General features: G+C 37.7%; 1 protein-coding gene and 3 long non-coding RNA genes across 4 annotated transcripts; 1 reads left to right on the top strand and 3 right to left on the bottom strand.

Annotated features, from left to right (window-relative positions):
* Window positions 1-2105: 2105 nt before the first annotated feature.
* On the bottom strand, window positions 2106-2573 carry LOC148209796 (uncharacterized). Its single transcript, XM_088126992.1, has one exon. It carries the CDS (start codon window positions 2571-2573, stop codon window positions 2106-2108), a length of 468 nt encoding a protein of 155 aa, XP_087983118.1.
* Window positions 2574-11054: 8481 nt separating this feature from the next.
* On the top strand, window positions 11055-13336 carry LOC148209795 (uncharacterized). The gene is made up of 4 exons (XR_015792971.1): window positions 11055-11287; window positions 11397-11478; window positions 11565-11602; window positions 13072-13336. It is a non-coding gene; the product is annotated as an uncharacterized LOC148209795 (long non-coding RNA).
* A 2080-nt stretch (window positions 13337-15416) lies between these two features.
* On the bottom strand, window positions 15417-16847 carry LOC148209794 (uncharacterized). The gene is made up of 2 exons (XR_015793003.1): window positions 16428-16847; window positions 15417-16362 (listed from the first exon to the last, which is right to left on the bottom strand). It is a non-coding gene; the product is annotated as an uncharacterized LOC148209794 (long non-coding RNA).
* Window positions 16848-22365: 5518 nt separating this feature from the next.
* Window positions 22366-23991, bottom strand: LOC148209793 (uncharacterized). The gene is made up of 3 exons (XR_015793225.1): window positions 23243-23991; window positions 23026-23141; window positions 22366-22474 (listed from the first exon to the last, which is right to left on the bottom strand). It is a non-coding gene; the product is annotated as an uncharacterized LOC148209793 (long non-coding RNA).
* Window positions 23992-24468: the final 477 nt, after the last annotated feature.

The following is a 24468-nucleotide window of genomic DNA, read 5'->3' as shown; positions in this document are numbered from 1 at the left end:
CCGTTCTGCTCTTACCTTTCCTTTGAGTTTTTAATCTTGCTTTCCTTGAACTTTCTTTTGTAAATTTGAACTCATATATGAATAATTTCATCTCGCACTTCTAACCCGTAAGTTTAAAGGATTTAGTGTGGGAGGAACTCTATTCACATCGCACCTTTTACTTATGCTTATTTTAAACGTTCGAATTTGAGAGTTTCCTTTACTGGTCTTTAATATTTCTCCTCGAACTCGGAAGTCCAAAGGATAATATTAAACAATTTGAACTTTCTACATCGCACCTCCAATCCGTAGGCTTAGATGATTGAATTTTATGAAATTATTTCGACATCGCTCCTCAAACCCGTAGGTTTAGAGGATTCAATTTTTGCAAAAGTTTTCCTCTGGTGATAATTACCTTGCCAGTTTTGAGTCGTATGGGAGTTATGGGAGTCCGTGGCCCCTATTTAATTTCTGATCGAACTCGGAGTCGTGAAATTAAATAACTCCTTCTTTTATTAAAGTTCCATACCTTGGAAATTTTTACAAGTCCATTTCAGGACCATTTTGACATTTCAAGGGTAGTAGCGCTTTAAGTGCTCTGCGTTCCATGGATGCGCAAGCACATTTCCTTCCAGATCGGCCAGCATGTACGTTCCAGGTTGAACTATGCCTTTAACCTCGAATGGTCCCTCACAACTTGGGTCAAGAGTGCCCACATGACTCTGAATCTTCCTTAAGACCAAATGTCTGACTTGGAAGCTTCGAGGTCGAACTAGGGAGTTGTAATGTCTGGCCATTCTGTTCTGATACTCTGCTAAGCGTAGTTGAGCCATTTTCCTTTTTTCTTCTAATAAATCAAGGTTAAGGAGTAGCTCTTCCTCGTTCCTTGTTGGTTCGTATTGCTCTACCCTGTCTGTTGGCATGTCGATCTCGACTGGGACAACAGCTTCAGAGCCAAAGGCCAGTGAGAATGGAGTTTTGCCGGTTGACTCTCTTGGGGTAGTCTGATATGACCACAGTACTTCGGGTAGCTCCTCAGCCCATCTTCCCTTTCTAGAGTCCAATCTCAGCTTGAGTCTACGCTTTATGATTTTGTTTATCACTTCAACTTGCCCATTTGCTTTTGGATGCGCTGGGGACGAGCTGAGATGACTTATATTCAACTTCCTGCAACAGTTTTTGAATCTTGCGTTGTCGAACTGCTTTCCGTTGTCTGTCACAATGACATTCGGTATACCAAAACGACATACGATATTTGTCCATATGAACGATGTGACTCTGGGCTCTGCAATGTGGTTGAGTGCCTCGGCCTCGGCTCACTTGGTGAAGTAGTCCACAACGATAACGGCGAACTTGGTTTGTCCTTTGCCTAGGGGAAAAGGACCTATAATGTCCACTCCCCATTGCGCGAATGGCCATGGGGCCGAGATGGGGGTAAGCAGTTCGGGAGGCTGATGGATGATGTTTATGAAGCGTTGGTAGTTGTCACAAGTCTGCACAAACTGCTTTGCATCCTGATCGAGGGTGGGGCCAATAATACCCTTGTCGAACCACTTTGGCCGATAATGATCTGGCTCCAGAGTGGTTTCCACACACTCCTTCGTGAATTTCTTTAAGGATGTAATTCCCTTCTTCAAGAGTCACACACTTGAGCAGAGGCAGGGAGAATCCACGTAAGTATAATGCTTCGTCCCGGAGTACGAACCGAGCTGAGATCGGTCTCGTATGCCAACGCCAATTTGGCTAAGGCATCTGCGTTTGAATTCTCTGATCTTGGAACTTGATTCACCTCATAAGTTTTGAACTGGGCGAGGTGCGATCTGAGTTTACTTAAATACTTTTCCATCCGGGAGTCTTTTGTTTGATACTCCTCCTTGATTTGATTTACCACTCTTAAGAATGAATAAACCACCACTCATAAGTGGAAATTATAATAAATGGGGAGGAACAAAAATGTAGGGGTTCAAACACAGGACCTCCCGCTCTGATACCATCTTAAGAATGAATAAACCACCACTCAACCCAAAAGCTTAAGCTGATGGGTTAGGTAAATTTAATTCATTTATATGGATTCTAACAACCACTAACTGGGAGTCGCTGAAGACCTTAATGTGGGTGGCCCCCAGTCATTTGGCAACACGGAGTCCTGCCAGAAGCGCTTCGTACTCGGCTTCATTATTTGAAGTCTGGAAGTTGAATCGCAGGGCATACTCGAACCGCACACTGCCTGGTGCGAGCAAGAGGATTCCTACTCCACACCCTCTCTCGTTGGAAGATCTATCAACGTAGATCGTCCACGGGAGGTCGGGCTCGGCAGACAGAGACAGCAGAGTGAGCTCTGCGATGAAGTTTGCAACTGCTTGCTCCTTTAACGCAGTTCTGGGCTTGAACTGGATGTCGTACTCGCTCAACTCCATTGCCCACTTCATCATGCGTCCTGATGTTTCTGGCTTGTGGTAGATGTTCTTCAGGGGCAAGTTGGTAAGCACTACAATGGTGTGTGCTTGGAAATATGGCCTAAGACTTCGGGCCGAGGTGACCAAAGCGAGGGCCAGCTTCTCCATTTGTGGGTACCTGGTCTCGACCTCAGTCATGGCCTTACTTGTGTAATAAATGGGACTTTGGTGTGCTCCCTCGTGCTTAATTAGGGCCGAGCTGACGGCGCTGTCAGACACCGCCAGGTACAAGTGGAGCTTGTCTCCGGGCAATGGCTTGGCGAGTAGAGGTGCCGAGCATAGATAGTTCTTTAATTGTTCCAGTGCTTACTCGCACTCTATCGTCCATTCAAATCGTCCCTTCTTCCTCAAGACTTTGAAGAAAGGAAGGCACTTATCTGTTGACCTCGAGACAAATCTATTCAGAGCTGCAATCCTTCCGTTAAGGCACTGAAGCTGCTTCAGAGTTTGGGGTGCTTCCATCTCGAGCACGGCCTTTATCTTCTCTAGGTTAGCTTCGATCCCACGGTGGTTTACCATAAAGCAAAGGAACTTGCCCGAGGAGACTCCAAAGGCGCACTTGGCTGGATTTAGATTCATCTGATACTTCTGTAAAACTCTAAAGGCTTCAGTCAGATCGGAAAGATGCGACTTTGACTGCTTGCTCTTGACAAGCATGTCGTCCACATATACTTCCATATTCCGACCTATTTTCTTAGCGAACATTTTGTTCACCATCCTCTTGTAGGTCGCACCTACGTTCTTTAGGCCGAAGAGCATCACCTTGTAGTAGTACATACCTTGTTCTGTTACGAACGTGGTATGATCTTGATCTGACACATGCATTTTGATTTGGTTGTATCCGGAGTAGGCATCCATGAAGGTGAGCAGCTTATGCCCGGCTGTTGCGTCTACAAGCTGGTCGATCCTCAGCAGCGGGAAGCAGTCTTTTGAGCATGCCTTGTTTAAATTTGTAAAGTCTACGGACATTCTCCATTTCCCGTTGGATTTTTTAACTAACACAATATTAGAAAGCCACTCAGGATACATAATTTCTCTTATGTATTCAGCTTTTAAAAGTTTGCCTACCTCTTCAATAATTACATTACTCCTCTATTTATTTACAGGTCTTCTCTTTTGCTTTATAGGTCGTAATGACGGGTCTATGTTGAGGCGATGCACCATGATCTTTGGGTCTACGCCTGACATGTCCTCGTGAGACCATGCGAAGACGTCCGAGTTGGACCTGAGGAAGTTGATAAGCTCCTCCCTATCAGTGGCCCCCAGCTTGGTTCCTATGCTTACTTGTTTTTCAGGGCTAAGCAAAGGAACAAGCTCGAGATCCTCTGTTGGTGCAGAGAACTCCCTTTTGCCTTCTCTAGGTAGGTCAGCCTCGGACTCTTGCAGCTCGTCCCAGTTGGTTTGTCCTTCCAAGACGCATACGGATGACCCTTTGCGTGCGGAGGCATAGCACTCTCTTGAAGTCTTCTGCTCTCCTCGGACCGTGCCCACTCCATTGGGAGTTGAGTATTTCAAGACTTGATGAAGCGTTGAGGGAACGGCTCGGAATGAGTGGATGATGGGTCTCCCAAAGATGGCATTGTAGGCCGACCTACCGTCGATCACAACGAACTCGGCCATCTGTGTAACCCGTGTATTATCTTGCTCGATTGTGACCGGCAAGTCAATACACCCTTCTGGGGAGACTGATTCTCCAGAGAATCCAACCAAGGGCATTGGACTTTTTTTCAATTGTGACCTGGTCCACCCAAGAGCGAGATATGTTGGAAGGGATAGAATGTTGACAGATGCACCTCCATCTACCAAGACTCTTCGGACCAAGACATGATCGATGAGAGGGGTTATCACGAGTGCGTCATTATGGGGCAAGTGGATTCCCTCCCAGTCAGAATCATCTAAAATAATGGAGCAGGTCGATTTCTGTTCCCTAATGATGCACACCTCGCACCTGGCTTTACGAGCTAACTTCTTCCTTTTATTTCCGGATTGGCCCCCCACTTGGGCCTCCGAAAATAGTATTGATGACCGTAGGTCGGTCATCTCGGCGAGGCGGCGTCCTTGAACGCTTCATCTCTTCTTTCTTTTCTTCCGAGTTGGACCCCAGTTTGCCAACAAATTTTTTGAAGTAGCCATCTTGAATGAGGTCTTCAATCTGGCACTTGAGTTCCCAGCAACTTGATGTATTATGGCCGTGATCACGGTGAAAATGGCAATATTTATCCTTATTGCGCTTTTCTAGGTCTCATTGGACCTTCTCAGGTCGCTTGAGGAGCTTTTCCATCCCAGACTCCTCAATATTGGTAAGTATTTTAGAGATGGGGATGGTGGTTGGAGTATAACGTTCGTAAGGTCGGCTTCGCTTTGGACCGCTGTCCGACCTGCCATACTCAACTCGGCTGTTGGAGGAGGACGACCCCTTGTCCTTAGACTTGGAATCATCCTTCCTCTTCTCTTGGTTGGGCTTCTTCTGGTCGATCTGCTTTTCAGGTTGGCCAGTCTTGGTCCGGAGGAGCTCTTGTCCATCGATGACTTTCTTCGCCTTTTGCAAAACTTCGGCGAAGGTGGCTGGAGCTTCCTCTCCAAGCTTCACAGTGAGGGTCTCATCGACAAGGTTGGTGAGGAAGTAACACATGGCTGAGTCATCGGAACAGTGCGCGACCTTCAGCTGCTCCTCCTGGAACCTTGTGACGTACTCTCTAAGTGTCTCACCCTCCTTCTGTCTGATGGTGGCGAGGTGAGTTGCTGTCTTTCTGTCATAGTGTCGAGAAGATAATTGACTGATGAACTCTTTCCTCAGCTGAGAGTAGGTCGAGATAGACTTGGCCGGCAATCATCTATACCACAAGCGCGTGCTGCCGGTAAGCGCGATTTGAAAGGCGCGGCATTTGATGGCATCTATCATCGCTTGAAAGTCCATGAGGCCTTCAAAGACCTCAACATAGTCTTTTGGGTCCTTAGACCCATCATATGGTTTCATAGTGGGAGTTTTGAACTTTGGAGGAATTGGAGCCTCCAAAATATCCGAGGTGAATGACGATTATCCCAAGTCGCCATCGTCAAACGAGCTCTCTTTCTTCTCGCACCTAGCCTTAAGCGCCTCGACCTGTTCGTCGAACCTGTGCTTCATCAGGTCGAACTCTTCCCTAGTGATCACAGTTTCTTGTGTTAAAGGCTTGTACTTTGATTGAGACTTGAGGTCGAAGTTGGAGAACTCTCGGGAGTAAGACAGAGAGACCTCCGGTCCTCGCGATGCTCTCTTCTTTTTATCAGCAAGGTGCTTTCTAAGATCATTGTCCCGCAAGCTATAATCCACCCCTTCGTTGTTGGCTACGGGTTCGTGATCATCAGGGTGGAGAGACGGATCTTGGTCCTCCTTCTCCCCGGGCATGCCTAGGGCTCTGGAGGGAGATCATGTTCGGTTGACCCGTATTGCCTCGGCGTACATTTCTTCCATTATGCGCACTCGATGGCGCATGTTGTCCAACTCCCGTTGGAGGGTAGCCAGAACTTTAGGGTCTACCATTGGAGCAGCCTTTCGGGAGGTCTTTCTTGAGGTCTCACCTCGGCCTCGGTTGGCCTTTGAAGGTTTCGGGTGAGCAGGAGGTAACTCCTGATTCGCATGGCGGGTAGATCTCCGTGGCAGATCTCCCTCTTATCCTGCTCGGACTTAATCCTCGACCATCCTAGTGTCGAGGTCACGCTGAGTGCCATTATCAGCGTTCAAACCTCTCCGTTCTGTCGTATTAGCAGAATTTGCTGGCTGTACCATCTTTGTGTATATTTCCTAGATCGGGATGACTTAAGATGTCCGTTCCCACAGACGGCGCCAAATGTTTATGCAAAGGATCGCACAACACCGTTTAACGAACCAAGCTTGAACCCATTCTTCGGCTCGACCTGAACTTAGGAGTGAACCTGCACAAGAGGCAAACTCTCTGACGCTCAAGTCAGTATAGGTCGGACTCAATATTAGGTTTAACGTGAGATTCGATACCTCAGCATGAAATGAGGCCCTCTATTTATAGGTGGTGGGTCCGACAGTACTCACGACCGGCGGTTATCTGTCTTTTCTCATGTCGAACCTGTCGGGTTTCGAGCATATCGAACCCCAATCAGGTCGAACCTCGGCCTCTACACTTAGCCTTGTTCATGGACAAACTCGGTCTCCTCAGTAGGTTCGAGGTGGACCTAGAATATTCTTTTACTTATTTTTGAACACCACTGAGCGTCCTCCACGTGTCCATAGCATTTTCCCCCCAAACAGGTTTCATTGATGGTAGAAAAAGTAGAGCTATAAGAGCATATATCATGCCTCAAATCTTTCTTCTTATCTACAGAGGGAGTCTCCTTGGTAGGTTCAAGTGAATAGGTTCCACCAGGTTTAGATTGGCTCGTCTGGTCCGTCCCTTTCTTAACTTAGATTCATGAAGATTAAATGGGTTATTAATTTCACTCATATAGTGGCCTCTACTCTGAAGGTGTGAATGGTAAGAACTAAACTCCAGAGAGTGGTTGCTTTGTTACTGCGCAATAGATGTCCAATGAGTTTGATTTTTCATAGTGAAAAGTTTATTTTATGAACATGTTTGGATATAAAAATGACTCATTTTCTTTTACATTTTGCTAAAAGTGTTTACATATTTTGTTAAAGAGGGAGAAAAACTTAACGTTTTTGGAAAAAATGAAAAGTGGAATGTTTTGAGATAAAAGAAGATATTTTGTGGTTAAACATGATAGAAACTGTAACGCCCCGCATTACTCACGTTAGTTTAGCCTCAAGCTCGAGGTTTTTATTTTTTTATTTTTTGTTTTTGTTATGTTTTGTCAAATATATATATATATATATATATGTGTGTGTGTGTGTGTGTGTGTGTGTGTGTGTGTGTGTGTCGCAACGTCATCGCGACGCGGAGCGGCCGACGTCATCCCCTGAAGGGTCTCTTTCGAGATAAGAGTTTGGAGTCGCCACCAATCATCTACGAGGTGTGATTAGTCAAACTTATTTAAGATATCTTATTCAAAATTTTCAAATCTTAAATAACAAATCTTCCAAAAACAAACTTTACGTACCTATGATTTTAGATTTATTAAGTTTAAAACAAAATTTATTTCAAAAAAAAAATCAATTTTCTTTTATTCAAAAATAGAGGGAGAAACCGATTTAAAATAATAATAATAATAATAATAATAATAATAATAATAATAATAATAATAATAATAAAAAGGCAATGCAGGACGAAATGGAAAGAGACAGAGAGGACGTGAATTGAGACTGCCATTAGACCATCATGGAGAATCTCTATTTCTCTGTTAAACGGGGTGAAAACTCAATAATTCGTCCCACTATAAAACTTGTCTATTCTATTGCAAAATCAGGGATTCATGCTTTCCCCATCCCCGTTTATCATCCACTTGGGACAAGAGAAAAGAAAGGAAAAAAAAAACTTTCATAGTTGACTGATGTACTCGAAATAGGGTGGGATGATTGAAGTTACCATGTATGAATTGGAATTTGAGGAGATTTCCACAATGAGAGTGAAGTAAAGTTAGATTTGACGCCCAGGCAAATTCTCGAAGTTGTGTGATGCGCAAAGAAATTTGAATTTTCAAAGCGAATTTCTATGAGATTTGTGCTGCCCCTACTCTCAAGTTGTGTTCTTTGTGTACTGTCCCCCTCATGCATGCTCTCTGCTCCTCTTAAATACACAAAATTTAACGGTAATATGGAAAATTTAAACAAGATGAGGAGAAAATCAGGGAAAGGAAGCTACGTTGGTGGATGATTTTGACTAGGAAAAAAAAAGGATTTTTTCATTTTAAAAAAATCTTTTAATAAAATCAAATTTTATTTAAACAAATCTAAACAAAATCAATTATTAATTTCTTATTTATAAAATCGAAATCTTTAAACAAATTTAATTTAAGGTAATTTAAACTTTATCTTAAAATTAATAATAAAGTTAACCTATAGTATTTAATAAAATAAAAATTAAATAATTAAAAATAAAACTAAAATGAAGCCGGATCAAATACGGTGTCTACAATATATATATATATTTTATTAATTAAATTGTTCCACCTTATTTTTATTTTGGGCTGTTGTGGTGTTGTTGTTGAGCTTTATGTTTCCATTAATCAAATATTTGTTTGGAAAATTTAGGTGGATGGCTAAATTTTGCCACCCTTTTTAAAAAATGTCTATTAGTTTTAAATTTTGCACAAATGGCTCAACTGTATTTTAGGAGTCTTACAAAATAAAGTAGTTTTCCAACAATACCCTTTTCTATGTCTTTTTGGTTTCTTCTTATATTTAATCAAGTAACAAACTTTATTTTGAATTCAAAATGATTTTCCTAAATTCAGGGGATTTCAAGTTAATTATTTTAATTACTTTGTTTTGTATTTTAGTTAATTTAACGAATTGTGTACAACGATTTGTCTCTCATCTCATTGTTCTGCAATTGTTCTACTCTATCTTCTTAATGTATATATACATATTTGCATCAATTTGTATATATACCTAACCACTAAGGAGTATATGCTGTCATAGGTTCTTTGTATACTTGTTTTCCTATTTCTTTATCATTTAATAAATCATCTACAACAAATGTAAATTAAAAAATCAAAGACTAACAACCCATAAATCAAAACAATTAGGAAAATAGGTGATGCCTCTTAAATTTGTAGCCTTTGAGCGTGTATTGTCATCAGATTCAATTTCTTAAACTTCTTTTTATGATGAGTTGTTTTTGTTATGTTCATCGATGGATTCATTATTCACTATTTCATTCTCTTGATTAGACTTTGTATCATCCTTTAAAACATTAGAAAATTTATCAAAATTAAAAGGTCAATAAATATATATACCGATTAAAGAAAAATCAAAATTAGAATTCAATACACCTATATATTACCATGAAACTAAATTATGTCAATACACGTATATACCAATTCAAGAATTAACAAAATACGAAAGTTAATACATGTATATACAACTATATAACTCAAATATCATAAGTAGAATGTCAATACATGTATATACCAATAATTACCTCACTAACACGTTATTCCTCAACTATCTTGAGACCCTTTCATTTTCCTGAAATATATGAGTATAGTTAGCTCAGTGAATCTAATTTGTAAATATTACTGTAAAAATTAACAAACAAGAAATATATAAAATACTGCATCTATACATCTTTTTCACTTTCTAAGTTTGGACATTTTTTAATCATTGTCGTTCTGTTATACCAGTAGCTTTTAATCATTGTCGAGATGTTCATCCTCTAACTTTTACCATATCTATAGATTCTATTTAGAATTTAAGATATATAAATATAGTAAGTTTGTTGCAGTTGTAGATATATTAATAAACAAAAGACATATGTTGGTCTCACACTTGTATTTTTTTAAATATGCTAAAATATAGGGAAACAAAAAATATCTTTCTAAATATCCCTAAAATACGCAAAATCTGAACAAAGGGTCTTACCTTCCTCGAACAGATGCTAGAAGATGGAAGTTGGGCGGCAGATCAGAAACATATCGAAGCGGCAGTAGGTGGATCTGGTATGGGGTGTACGGCGGATCGTATCGGCCTTGGGCGGATCTAATCGGGTGGCGGGACGGTAGATCTGGTTTGGGATGTGGTGCATCAAGCAGATATGGTACGTGTTGTAGCCAGCGGGGAGGGTGGTGGCGGTTGGGTGCGGCGGCGACGGGTCGGGTCTGGTTTTGGTTCGTGGACGACGGCGTGAAGGTGAGCGGCGCACGGATATGCTTCATGAGGTGAGCAGCGGGACGGGATGGTGGCCTTGAAGGTGAGTGGCGGGATCGCGGCTTGCAGATCTGCTTCATGAGAAAGACGATGACTGTGGCGTGCATGAAGTTGCGTGAGACCAAAAGGTGGAAAGAAGGTGGAGACTCCTAAAACTCTAACTTCTCTAACTCAAGTTAAATGTGAGAAGTAACTTTTATCATTTACCTAGTAATAATCTTATTTATCCTATTATTTTAGAATTTTAGAGGGGTAAATTTCAAAATCTACCCCAACAAATTTTTAGTAATTTTTTTCTTAAATTAACTTTCAAATTCTGATTATCAATTTTAAATTAGATTTAAGTTAATTATTTAAATTTCATTGATTTGATTAGATAGAGTTGATTACCTAAAATGAAGGCCCGTTGTTTTTGGTATTAGTTAAAAATCCTAAATCCCTAAAATTATGACATACTTAATTGGTTACAAGACTATATTTGTCTATAAAATATTTTAGAATTTAATGGAAAAAATCAATTAGCCATTATTGCAATATTTCATATGTTTGGACATTTTCTAAAACGCGTTATTAATTTTAGCCATTCCTGCAATTGCCCCTACTTGTTTTCCGTTTTGTTTGGGGTTGTTGGACTTGTTTAGTTATTTTTGTTAATTGGGACGCTTGAGCTTAGTATTGTTAGAAACCTAGAAATTCTAATTTTTAACCATGGGTCTCTTTTAAAAATTTGGGACGGTGGGCTTTTAGTATAAAACCTAGAACAGGAAAAAAAATAATAATAAAACAAGCCTTAAGATCCTTTCTCCTCCCTTACACGTTAGCCACTAGCCCCCCCTCCCCCCATTGTTTTTTTCTTCTCCCCGTCACCCAGCCGCACCACGTCTCCATCAAGGATCGGCGTTCTCTCCCACTGCAACGCATCCAGTCTCCGGCGGCAGCATCAGTCGGCGGCGTGTCGACTTGTGGCTGCGGCGAGCGGGTTCCTTGCGACGTTTTACAGCATTCGGCGGTATTGTTCCAACCGGACGGTTCCTTAACAGTGGCGTGCGGCGTTCACGGCGGCCAACGACCTCAGGTACGATTTCTCCCAACGCGCACAGCATCCTCATTTTCGGCTGGTGTGAATTCTTTATTGCAGAAACGCTTACAGCAGTTTTTTTGTGGCACTCGGCACTTACCCATAGCCATTTGAAGCCCGTTTTACACGACCCACACCCATTTGAGGGTTATCCAAGTTACCGGCACCTAAACGAAGTTGATTTTATGGTAAAGGACCATTCAAAACTCTCTTAGAACCGATTTCTATTGCTGAAATCTTGTCTTAACTTGCTGTCTTATCTTGTGATGCCTAGGTGTTGAATCGACGCAAGGTTAAAGAGTGTAGTAGTGTGTAAGTAGCACCAAGGGGCGGGTGTGTGCGTTATTAGGTGTATTTGACATGGTTTCTTATCAAATTATCTTATTTTTGCACCTCTCATGTATGAACAAAAAAAATTGTTGGTCATGGTTGAAGGTTTTTATTTATGCTATTGAGCGTTACGTTCTTGTTGAAAGTCTGTTTTGAGAATAAATGTTGTGCTTTTCTATGATCTTAGGTGCTGGAAAATAATTGTTATGTGATGTTTGTGATAGTCTTGAAATGGCTTTTCATGTTGTCACGTGCTGGAAAATTTTGTTATTATATGTTGAACCCTCCTGACGTAGTCCTTCAGGATATGAAGTGTTGAAACTTATTTTTTCGAATATGTTTGACACTCTCATTGTGATCATATATACTAGAAGGTGTGGAAGTAATTTGTATGGATTAGTTGGCCGTTATTTTCATAGTTTCTTAGTATAAGAGCATCCTGTATCACGAGAATTATTATCATTGTATTGCATATGGTGTAGAACATGCTAAGATCTTGTTGTTACAACTTGTGACTGTGTAACTCATGTTATCTCTTGGCTTGGACTACTAAGTTGGAGTACTTATTGTGGAACTGAGCTGAACGGGGCCAAATTGTATGTTATTGTGTTCTGTAATGCATTACTGTCCTGTTGGATGACTTTGATGTGGAAGCATGCCATGTGGGAAATTACAATGGTATGATAGGATTTTAACAGATGACCATTGCTTGACTGTGGGGTCTGTCGTGTAATGAGAGGTGGATTCTAGGATTTTAACAAATGACCATTGCTTGACTGTGGGGTCTGTCGTGTAATGAGAGGTGGATTCACGAGTTGACCAGCTTTGGGGCAAGTGGTGGAGGATGTTACGTCACTACTGGGTGTCGAGGCTCCGAGTACAAAAGGTCTAGGGTCGATACGCCAGTCTTCGTAGAGATGAGTGTCGAGGCTCTGGGTACAAAAGGTTAGGGGTCTACATGATGAGTCTTTTGATGATTAGTATTGGGTCTTGACGTGGTGACGGTCAAGGACCAATATGCTGAGTAGTCATCGAGGCCTTGGGTATAAAAGGTCAAGGGTCAATGCACAGTTCGAGGCCTCGAGAGTAAGGGTCAAAGTCGAACGCCAAGCTTCTGTAATGGAGTGTCGGGGCCTTGGGTACAAATGGTTAAGGACCGATACGAAATGAAGAGCAAGACTTGGAGGACTAACATAACATGATGGGCTAGAGTGAGTTGGTTAAGCTAGGGGTCAAAGGGCTTTGTAGCCGAGATATGGTCACGGTGAGACTTCGAACTTGGGAACGAGTGTTACATATTGATTTTCCATTTCTGTTCTTATGAAAGCTGATTATGGTTTGTATTTTTGTGCTCTTATTGCAATGTCGAGCATGTTGTGTGTTTTTAGTTAGTGAGGGCTACTTACAGAGTATTTTACATACTCACCCCCCTCTACAATTATGGTTTTCAGGTGTAGACCGAGTCATTAGCCGCGGTGGTGACGAGAAGGAGGCTTGACCAAGGAAGGACCATTTAGGCTGCGTTAACCTTACCTAGGATCATTGAATTGTAGATTGAATGTCGTGGCGTTGGGATTTATTGTTAGTATTGGATTAGTTATTATTGTTTCTGACGCGCTAAAGAATTTTGTTACTTTCCGTTGAACCTATGTTGTCAATTGTTTGGATTTCCCATTTATCCTAGTTTTGTTTGTCGAATCAAATTTACTTGTGTTTCTTTTGTGGATTAGCCCACGGAGGGCAAAATTTTTTTCGTATAAGGTTGAATTGAAATATGGGTTCTCCCTGTGGTTTATCTTCTATTTTTTTTCTGGCTTATGCATTCCTTCTAGGGAGGGTTTGAATTGGGAATTTGTTAAGGTTACCTCGGGAGTGTCATTGAAATTCGGGGGCGTTACAGAAAGTCACAATTTTCCATTATGGGCTAACACTACTTAAAAGGAATTTTAATCAAATGTTCATTTTGCTATAACGGCATAAAGTATATCTCCCAAATTTGTTCCCTCAATCAAGATCGACTTGGTTTAGTCATGAATTGATTGGTTTCAACCAAATCCCAATACTTGAGCTCCAAGTTTCTCCTATTCTGGTGGGAAGTTTCAACAAAATCCTCGGCACAATTCATCATCAATTTGCTATGTTTTTAGTCTTAGTTCATAGCTAGAACCCTTTCGCTTTTACCTTTTGTGTTTTATTGATTTTGAGCATAGTCTTTTATCGAGCCTCTGTTAAATTATGTTTTTACTACAATTCAAGTTTTATTTATCTGTACTTCATTTATTTGCTTATATACAAGTCTTCTAGCGAGTTTTATCTCCCTACAAGCTCGAAAAGAATAAGGTTAAGCTAGGGCTCCTTGTACCTTTGTTATTCATTAATTTAATTCAATGAAAATAATTTCTCTTATTTCTTTGAGCATCTTCTATTATTTAATTATGCACTAATTTATTTTCTAACCTCTTTGTGAAATGCCTTAGGAAAATCTTTATAATTTTAACACGGGCGGAAAAACCTAGATAGTGCCTGGTGCATTTCTACGTCAATTCATCAACATCTTTCCTCGAGTGATTTCTTAAGGTGGTTGCTACAAAGTTTAGCTAAACACTAAAGTCTAATACTGAAAAGGTTAGGTTAAGTAAAATATTAGGGAATTAATATGGGATGTGACTTAAACATAAGCGCATAAACCAAAAGTAAATGAGTTGGTAGTTAATCCATAGACAAATGATAGTAGGTTACCCTAAAGTCTGAAACAACCAAAAGCGGTTCATGATAAATGTAGAACTTATTTTCCAGAGAAGTGTCAAATAACGCCCGACACTTCCTTCACCATTGTGTTATTTCTTTTAAAACTAAGGCAACAAGCAGAGAGGTTGTGTTTATTCAAGTAGCTTGATATTTGCAAAACTAAGTCATGACTTTATCCACCATGTTTACCCATAAACTCAATTACAATTTGAAACAAGAAGTTCCTGTGCATACAAATTGGAATTACTTTTCCCTGTATTACTTATGGTCATGTGCACTTGCATGCCTTCTCTTATCTATTGATGTAGAGAATATCCCAACTACGTCGTAATTTGAAATTGCCCATCCGACATTAGATAAATTGGGTCAAAAGTGGATAATGCAAAAAAAATGTTATTGTTACTTGTATATATATACACACTTGACCCGTGCAAAATACTCTAGAATCCTGCCTCAGAAGATGTATGAATGCCCTTGACCATTGGGGGAAGACCTATAATAACGATTTCAAAAACTGGATTCTAGAATTCAAGCAGCCATGGCTAAGATTTATTCTAGTCATCCTCCATGGGATATTGAGATTATTCCTAACCGGGAGAGGGAGCTGGATGATTTACTTGAATTTGAAGAGATGTACTGAAAGTAAAGGTCCCACGAAAACTAACTAAATTGGGGGGACAAAAATACTAAGTGGTTCCACAAACGTACAACTATGAGGCGTCAAAACCGAAAGCAGGTAAATAAGCCAAGCTAATCGACGAAACCAATGGTATAAAACCAATGCAAAAAGCCAAAAATAGTATAGAAACCTAAAGGCATTGATAGCGAGCAAACGAGCCCAGCTGGTTAGAATCCAATACCATAAAAGACTAACAGATAGACTAGACCGTGTAGTAGTGCCTAAGAGACTTGTTTCAAAACTAAACACGACAGAAAAATGGTGAATTTGAAAGCTGTCTATGTCCAACAATTAAAGGGCTACATATGAGGAAAGTCGAGCTCATATCATCAAACATCAAGTGATCCATGCAAAAAGCAAAAAGCCACATAAAAAAAAATAGTAATCTAATAAGTGGTCATTCGTACTTGTTGTCGTCATCATCCATGTCATTAGCAACATTGCATTCAGCCTTAAAACACTCATGGAGGAAAGAATAATATTTCCCAGGATGTTCATTGGAAAGTTTAAAAAGCGACCAAGAAACATCGCACTCTATAGTCGCATTTTGCAAATTAATATACTCCACAGTTTTCTTGTACTCCTTTGCCATAAATTCAGCGGTGGAGTGTTGAGCCTCATCAAGCTTCATCAGCAGATCTGTAATTTCACCCTAAGACCTTTTCTTCTTAGCCTCCAGCTCGCGTGTGTGCTTTCCAACTGAAAGGTTTGCTCGGTCCAAAGAACCAAAGGCTCGATTAAGCTCATCCTGTGGGGCATAATTCTGACGAAGATGCTCGATTTCGTTAACAATCCAACAGGAAGACATCGCCGACGGGTGGACATTTGAAAACAAAAAGGAATACAAGTTAGAACACAAAAGAAGAGAAAAATACAAAAAACATGAGTTACCATAAAGCGATGTTGTCCCAAGTGGAGATTAGTGAAGCATGAATTGATGCCCTGCTACGGATCAAAATATTTAGAATCTGATCCGAGTAGTATTTCACCAATTCCATAGGCTGAAGGCCCTTTCGAGATAAGTCATCTCGCTGGTGTCAGAAGAGTATGACCCTTGAAAAGAAGAGGCCAAAAGCTGTGGGGAGGAATCTGTATTGCCACGAGAAGGTGTAGGAGTGGACCTTCATGAAGACGAGTCGAACCACGTGGAGTCATCAAGGGCATTGAAGAACAAGAGTGATAATGAGGCAACGGAGGATCATCGTCGGTCAAGTCTGTAACGTCGTTCTCTGAGGCCCGACTTAATTAACTCCAACATTCCTATTGCTACGTCTCTGTTCTTTCTCGAACAGTAAGGTCATGCACCTCGACATCCCTAAAAGAAGTAAAGTTCAGGATAGAAGGTATCGACCAAAAATCAACAATAAACTCAGTACCTACCTAAATTTGGTCGAGAAGGTACGAGCTTGAAGTCAACTAAATTTTGTTCCTTCCCCAAAGCTGGATTCCACCGTCTCCCTCATCAAGTCAGATAACGGCGTTGTAAAAGGCTAAGGCAGCAAGAGTAAGATCTGGTTGAAGGGGAACTACCATAGAAAACAAACAAATTTAGTCGATGAGAGATTGACACTCAGGGCTTACCTCCAAGAATTTACATAAACTGAAGATTGTCTTTGGGATTGTGCCACGGAGTATAGAGACATGAAAGTGGCGGCAGTCAAAGGGAAATCATCACCAAGGAAATACCACCAGATATAACAACTAATCAACGTGCATCAACCGTTAAGAACGATTTGCGGAAGAGCAAGTTGATTAAAAGCTAATTATGACAAAGGATAAAAAATATGGGGCTATTCCATAAAAATGATGGGCCCATGGACAACAAATTTTCGAAAATAAAAATAACAAGTACTATTATATATAGAAGTCTAACATTTCATCTATACTTATTGTTTTCTATTTTGAGAGCGAAGGCTACTATTATGGGAATACAAAACTAGACTCGACAAGCAAACTACATCACAGATCCATGGCCCAAAGCATGACCAGATCCAAGACATGACATGATACAGAGCATGACAAGATCTAGGTCTCGACCGACCAGGTCTCGGCTGACTAGGTTCGACTACTAGAAAGTCTACATTTAAGGCATAACTGAATGAATATACTCTCAAGATAGTAATAGCATCACTAATGGATCACAACTTAGAGAGTGAAGGGAATTGTGAAATCAAGTCAAGCCCCATGAAGCTACAAAAGGCCCAAATAAGGCCCAAAATGGAACGGCCCATATTGAAGAACTCAATAGGTAAGCCAAGGCCCAACAAACGGAGAAACCAACCCTCCTCCAAGAAGAATTGTGCTATGCCGGGCAGCAAGCCATATTAGCTGAAGCCAACCAATTCTCAGCCACCCGTCGAGAGCCTTGATGAGGCCCTTCAGCGGCCCTACTCCACCTTGGTAAACGTTTATTGTAAACCACCGACCCCTTGGTTCAACTTTCGACCCACAACAAGATGGCCACAACCTAATAAGGTATGTTTTCCAAGGGCATCATGATTCGACATCTATAAATAGAACAGTAAGCTTAACCCTAAAAGTACGATGAATAACCCTATTCCCAATATTCGACTATTCATGATACTAACTTAAGCATCGAAGCTTATGTGGCTAGTACCACACAGGTATTTAGTGCTATTGATTTTGCAGGTTGACGTCGTTCTCATTTCATTATTCATAATTGATTCAAATTTTGTAAGATCTCGACCGGCCAAGTTTCTGCATCTTTCTTATTTTCTCCCTACATAACATTGTCATATTAATTCGGATTTTAGGTGATTAAAAAAACATTATGCTCCTAACTTTACCCTGTAAAATATTGTAAATAATACACCAAAAAAAATTTAAGACTACGTGTATTTATCATCATCAAACTATTAATTGATTAATTAAAAGATCAAATGCCAAAAAGACAATTTCTCCTATCAAGTTTTTAAATTCATCAACATTTAGGTAATTATTAGGTTAAAATACTAAAATAGTTTCTTTTTCCCTTGTTGTTTTAATTTTCGTTCATTTTCGTCATTCTACTTTCAAAATGTTTATTTTGGTCTCTATAATTTTTACTTTAGTTTATTTTAGTTATAATACTCTCAAAATATTTGTTTCAGTCCCTGTACTTTTTAAAAAGTGGTCACTAATTTTGGTCCCTTAATTTATTTTTAACATTATAAGCCAACCATCATTATTCGGCTCATTGGTCCAAATGGACCAAGGTAAATCAAGGATTTGGAACCAATTTGTTCAAATTACATGATGACTACCTACCTATAAATTAGATTTAGAAAAAAAAAATACTATAAAAGCCTGAAGGCATGGAAAATTGTGCAACAACGATGATAAAATGAGTCCAATTCCATATATAACAGATCTTATTTACACACGTAAATGTATAAATAAAAAATATATAGACAACTTAGATCAAATAGGTTGTTGCCATTGTAAAAAGAGATAGTTGCAATTATGGCAAAATAAATAAATAAACAAATAAATAAAGGATATAACAAATTTACCATCTCCATTTTAGTTTTGAAAATATAGCAAAATTTTAAGAAAAAACGGAGGTCAAATAATAGAAGATCAAACTTACCTTATAGCGGTGATATAACATTGATATATATCTAATATATACTTTATACATCTTTGATTTACTTTTGATATACAAGTGATATACCATTCATATAACTATAATATCTATTGATATCTACTAATATAGCACTGATATATGTGTGATATATATTTGATATAACTCTGATATACCATTGATGTAATACTGATATACAATTGATTTACTTCTAATAAAACTGTGATATTTACTTATGTAAATTCTAATATGATATACCATTGTTTACCATTGATATACATACGTATGATTTAACTATGATTTCTACTGATATAACTTATAGTATGATTATATGATTTACCACTAATATAATACTAATATATATGTGATAAATAATAGATATTCCTCTTATTAACCACTGATATACAGTTAATATACCATTGATATAACTATATGATATCTATTGATATAACTTCTTATTTGAATATATTATTTACTGATATTTTTATCTGTGATATATACTTGACTTGATATGCCTCTGATTTAATATTGTTATATCTCTGATATAATCAAGATATATACTCATATAATTTTGATCCATGTGTTTTCATATAATACAAATATATCCCCTATTTTTTTCAATTGAAAAAGTGGTGCAAACAAAGAAAATTTAATATAGAGTTGTTACAGAAAACCTTGATGTGGACCATTAAAAATCTAATATACTTGATAAATTTAAACAACTGATATACCTTACCTTTAGTATAAATTACAAATATACATCATATGAAGTGTCAGTATGATATAACTCACTGGATATACTTCATTAAATATATCAATACTTGATATTCACTGGTAGTAACTAATCAATATTAATATAAAATAACTAATAGTGATATAACAATTAACATGGATGATATTAGTATACCAATTAGCAACAAATAGCAGCGATGAATAACTACATTTAAATAGTTCGTATATCACTACAAATTAAGATATACCTTATATTTAGTATATCAGTTACATATATATTTAGTATATATCACAAATAGAGATAAGTTAATTGATATTAGAGGTATAATATGTACATCAGAGGTACATTTGATGTAAGTCAGAGATATATCAAATATATATCAGTGTTATATCAAAGGTACATGAGATGTCTTAAGGTAAAATGAATAATAAAAATTTTCAAAATAAAAATTCAAATATTTTGCTATATTTGCAAAATACAAAAGATATTAATATTTTTGTAGATATGGGTAAAAATTTAGCTACCCTATATAATTTCGGTGGTAAAAATCCTCATAATTTCCATTGCATAAACAATAATCAAAATCAAATAATAAATAGCTTCTTTTTTTTTTTCAGTAATTACTTGTTTAGATTGAAAAATAACTTCAGTCCTCGAACCTAAAGCCACAAAATCAGGGGTTTTGTTGATTTAAGCATTTTTTCATATAAGCACTTTTCGGGGAAAAATACTTCTTCCAAGCATTTTAATAATTTTCCCAAGAACTTTAACAAATCGCCAAATGTGTCATGCTATGTATAAATTAAATATATATGTTTAAATAGTTAAAAGCATTTTTTTATTCTATTTTGTATTTTTAAAAGTTGTGCCGAACTCATTCCGAGTATACATTAGACATTATAAATCTTATAAATAAATATTTAAACTTAAGCTTCTATAATCGTCTAAATATAAGAATTATAGAATACTACTTAATTCAAACACTTGATTCTATGTGGAATTGTAATTGTGTAAATTTGAAAAAGATTGAAAGCCAAAGATGAGAAAAATGTATGGCAAAAGAGTTCGTCCATAAATGATTTTTTATGTAGGAATTGCATTTATACGTTGTTCAATCAAGAAATTGACCAACTCCGCGAACGTCGACTCGAGTAGAGATGTCATAGATAGCGAGTCGAATGTGCCGAGTAGAGAATCTGCAAAACAGGACACACTTCGATACCAAAGTTAGTAATTAGCCCAACTAAACTCGAGAAAAAATTTAGTTTTCACGTACCTCTAAACGGAGTAAATGGGTCCTATTTATAGGCGAGATCCCCAACCGTGTTCTCAACAAGGTTTCAACGGCTCTTTAAGGTTGTCGTGAAATGCGACGTGTTGTTGTGGAGTCTGTCGGAGTTTGAGGCCGTGCCGAGGTAAGCTAATCGGTTAAACCACGATAATCGGGAACAATGTTTCAAGTAAACTTGGTCGGCTCGGCCACCAAGGAGCTCGGATATGACCGAGGTGATGAACTTTGAACTTTGATAGTGAAAGCCACGTAAGGTTCATATGAGCCAATCGTTATGTACGATGTGTGAGGCGAAAATCTACCTCCAACGTACGTAATTCCATCTTGGTTCAAACCCTAATGGCTCTTCTTCATAGGTATCTAGATTTTGGTGATCAGCATTTAAATTAAACCCCAAGGCATGCACCGCAAATAACTTATAAATAGATGGTTCTCTTGCAATGGAATTAATCAGAGTTGCAAAACTTCGGCTTCATGGTGAAATTCCACTTTTCCTTGCCTGTAAGTATTCCTGTTTATTATTTTAAATTTTTTTTGCAATTTTGTCTAAAACCAGGATGATTATTGACAAATATAAAGAACAACAATTAAAACTTCCACTCTCCATCAACTTGTTATTTTCCTTTCCTTAACTTTAGACTATAGCAAACATATAATCTTCCATCCTCCAAACACTCTTCCTCCATTAAACAATTCTCCAAAATACTCTTCCTCCATCGAAGAAATTCAACAATTTATAAAACATTTTCACTCATAGATTTTTCTTCCAACAATATAAAATATTTCACAATCATATATTTTGGAAACGATTTTTAAAAGTAAAAAACAAAGAAACAAAAATAGTTACAAATATTTATGTTTTTTTTAAAGATGAAAATAATAAATAAAAAACTAGAAAACATAAATATCATATTTGAACATCAAAAATTCATTTCTATTATATACATATATCTTTTTTGTTTTTGTTTTCCACACATACAAGAGCTCAAGGACATCTTGATTTTTTCTTTTTTAAAAAATAAATATTGACTTGTCATCTTCCATCTAGAGTCCAACTCGCAACCTTTTGATTGGAGTATATGTTAATTACCGTTGAACTACTACTAGAAATTCGGTCTACCGTGACGTTTTTTTGGCGTCACAAAAATCTTTCGTGACGTTTTTAACGCCGTCATGTATACGCCCATCACGAAAGGTATACGCGACGTTTAAAAAACGTCACAAAAATTAGCACACGTGACGGGTTATTAGCGACATGAAAGACATGGACTTCCACGACGTTCATAAACCGTCATGAAAAATGATTTCGTGATGATTGTAGAATGTCACGGAAAGACCTTGAACAAGGGAGGAGAGGTCACGTGACATCCTTTCGTGACGGTGTTTAAACGTCACGAAAAGTTTATTTCATGACGGTGTTTACACGTCACGAAAAGTGTATTTCGTGACGTTTGATAATCATCCTAAAAAATATTTTGGTGACGGTTTAAAAACGTCACTAATGATTTTATTCTGTGACGATAAAAAGAGGGTCACTGAATATGTATTTAATTTTGATTGCAGATGTCGTGGAATATAAATATCATATTGTCAAATTGTCGATCGAACACGTAAATATATTAATTTACCATAAAAAAGTTGAAATATATTAAACATGAACAAGGAAACTAATATATTAATTTAGAATGTACTAGTATTCTCAAACACAAATTACATAATTACATAATTAAACATGTTCTTTACACACGAACCCCAACAACGATGCTCAACCACCAATTAGTTGCATTCCTAATTGTCGACATATTTGGGGTAAGAAAGACCTAATGAAAAAACAATAGCCAAGTTAGATAAATGATTAAACAAAAACCAACCTACTCATCAACATTCATAGTCTTCCTTATCAACTTACTCGATAATATAATAAAACAACCAACATAACGACCAAACAGAAGAAGCGCGATTCAAATAAACGACATGCCTACACTTTTTCTACATCCTTAAATTACATAGCACAAAATATCAGTACAATCATCCTGTAAGAAAAGTATCAATATGATATGATAACTAACAAAATGATCCAACAAAATTCCAACATAACAGAAGAGGTTACAATAACAAAAATAACCAAACACTTCTTCTATATCCTTCAGCAGCATATCACAAAATGAACTTAAACAATATAACACAAACTAGCTAGTATAGCAGAGGGATTGTAAACGTACATTCCTCGTCTATAATTAATATTCAGTATTTCTTGTAAACGTACTCAATAATATAGCTATAGTCCCATCATATAACAAGTTCGATTCATAAGTATTTAATATTCAAATGCTATAGTATGAAAGATGACAAAAAGCTTAGAATATCTTACCTTTGTTATGATGGAACTTTGAATGAAACGGCCACAACATGCTTCAACGCACCCGGACTCAGTTCGACAAGCATTTCAAACCCTTACAACTTCTTGTTCTAGTGCGAAGATTGCTCCTGTCATATAAACCAATAATAAGCAACTTAGGAAAATGAGCTTTCTCAAAAAACTTGACATAAACAATAACATACAAACAAAGTTTTAAATAATACAGTACCGCATATGCGTTGAGCTACGAAGCCAACTATTCGGTGTTTACCTGGAACCAAGCTAAACATTTTGAAGTTGCAACCCCAAAGCCATGGTGATAACTCCTTCCCTTGCCTACTTTGTCCATCACCTTATCTATTAGCTCACAATCTTTCGTTCTCCGCTTGCTAAAATTGTTCTAATATTTTTCACTTACTAAAGGTTTGTTATATTTATTTTAGTGTTGCAATTGTAGCAGGTGGAAGTTGATCAAATATGATTGCAATTATCACATGACAAGATCTACCTCACAAACTTGGTTAAATGGAAAGTAGACAAATGCTTCATTGATGCGTGATGTATTAAGAAACCATGAGCTACACTGTGGTTTTTTTAAACCAAAACCTATTGACTGAGTACTTAAGCTAGGGACATATATATAGCAATGAAGATAACATGACAATCAATAGAAACATAACAAGTATAAGAATGGACAATGAAATGACAAAATAGAACACATTAAATTATTGATTTTAGCATGGTTGATAAAATTTGGGAAGCAATTTATTCAAATATTTATGAGCACCCGAAATACTAGTAAAATCATGAACTTTGTATTCAGAGAGTTATTCATACTTGAGATTGGTCAGACAGTAAGGACCAACAAGACTGATAGAAAGAACATAATTGGAATAAGGTTTATATAAAACTATGAGTCATTAAGTTAAACGTTTTAACTTCAAAGACTGATGCAAGATGATAGTTAGAATAAGAAAAAGGCAAAACAAACAAATAACGAGCTCAACGAGAAACAATACAGTCAGATTGGAGAAGAATGAACATTAAGAAGAAAAACTACCAACAAAAGGCAATATTATTATGGACTTTTGAATCAATAGTCACATGCTTTAAGATACTGAAACAACATTATTCAGGCATTTGCATATTACTAACTAAATGATAGAAACTAAGAAACACAACTTAAAAAGTAAAGGATCCAAATCTAAAAAAGACTCAAAAGAAAAGAGCTAATAGCTGAGCATTATACCAAATACGAAGAACCAAGGTCAAAGGAAAAGACTCCAAGATTGAAGAACTGGAACTCAATATAATGCATACTCCACAACTACAAAAACTCAATTATAATTAAGTTTAATGAAAAATATTATACATAAATATAAGTTTTGATTCCAGATTTTTAACAAACAAGGTCTCGAGAAAAATCTAGCTAAAGCCCAACATTTTACACTTATA

Source organism: Momordica charantia (assembly GCF_013281855.1).
Source record: "Momordica charantia cultivar OHB3-1 chromosome 8 unlocalized genomic scaffold, Mcharantia_2.0 BLBB01000008.1, whole genome shotgun sequence".
In the NCBI taxonomy this organism is placed as follows: domain Eukaryota; kingdom Viridiplantae; phylum Streptophyta; class Magnoliopsida; order Cucurbitales; family Cucurbitaceae; genus Momordica; species Momordica charantia.
Note: the sequence above shows the minus strand (reverse complement) of the source record. Positions and strands in the feature narration are given on the sequence as shown.

Excerpts from the sequence above, each read along its gene's own strand:
- LOC148209796 (XM_088126992.1), bottom strand. The coding sequence starts at position 2,573 with ATGACTGAGGTCGAGACCAGGTACCCACAAATGGAGAAGCTGGCCCTC.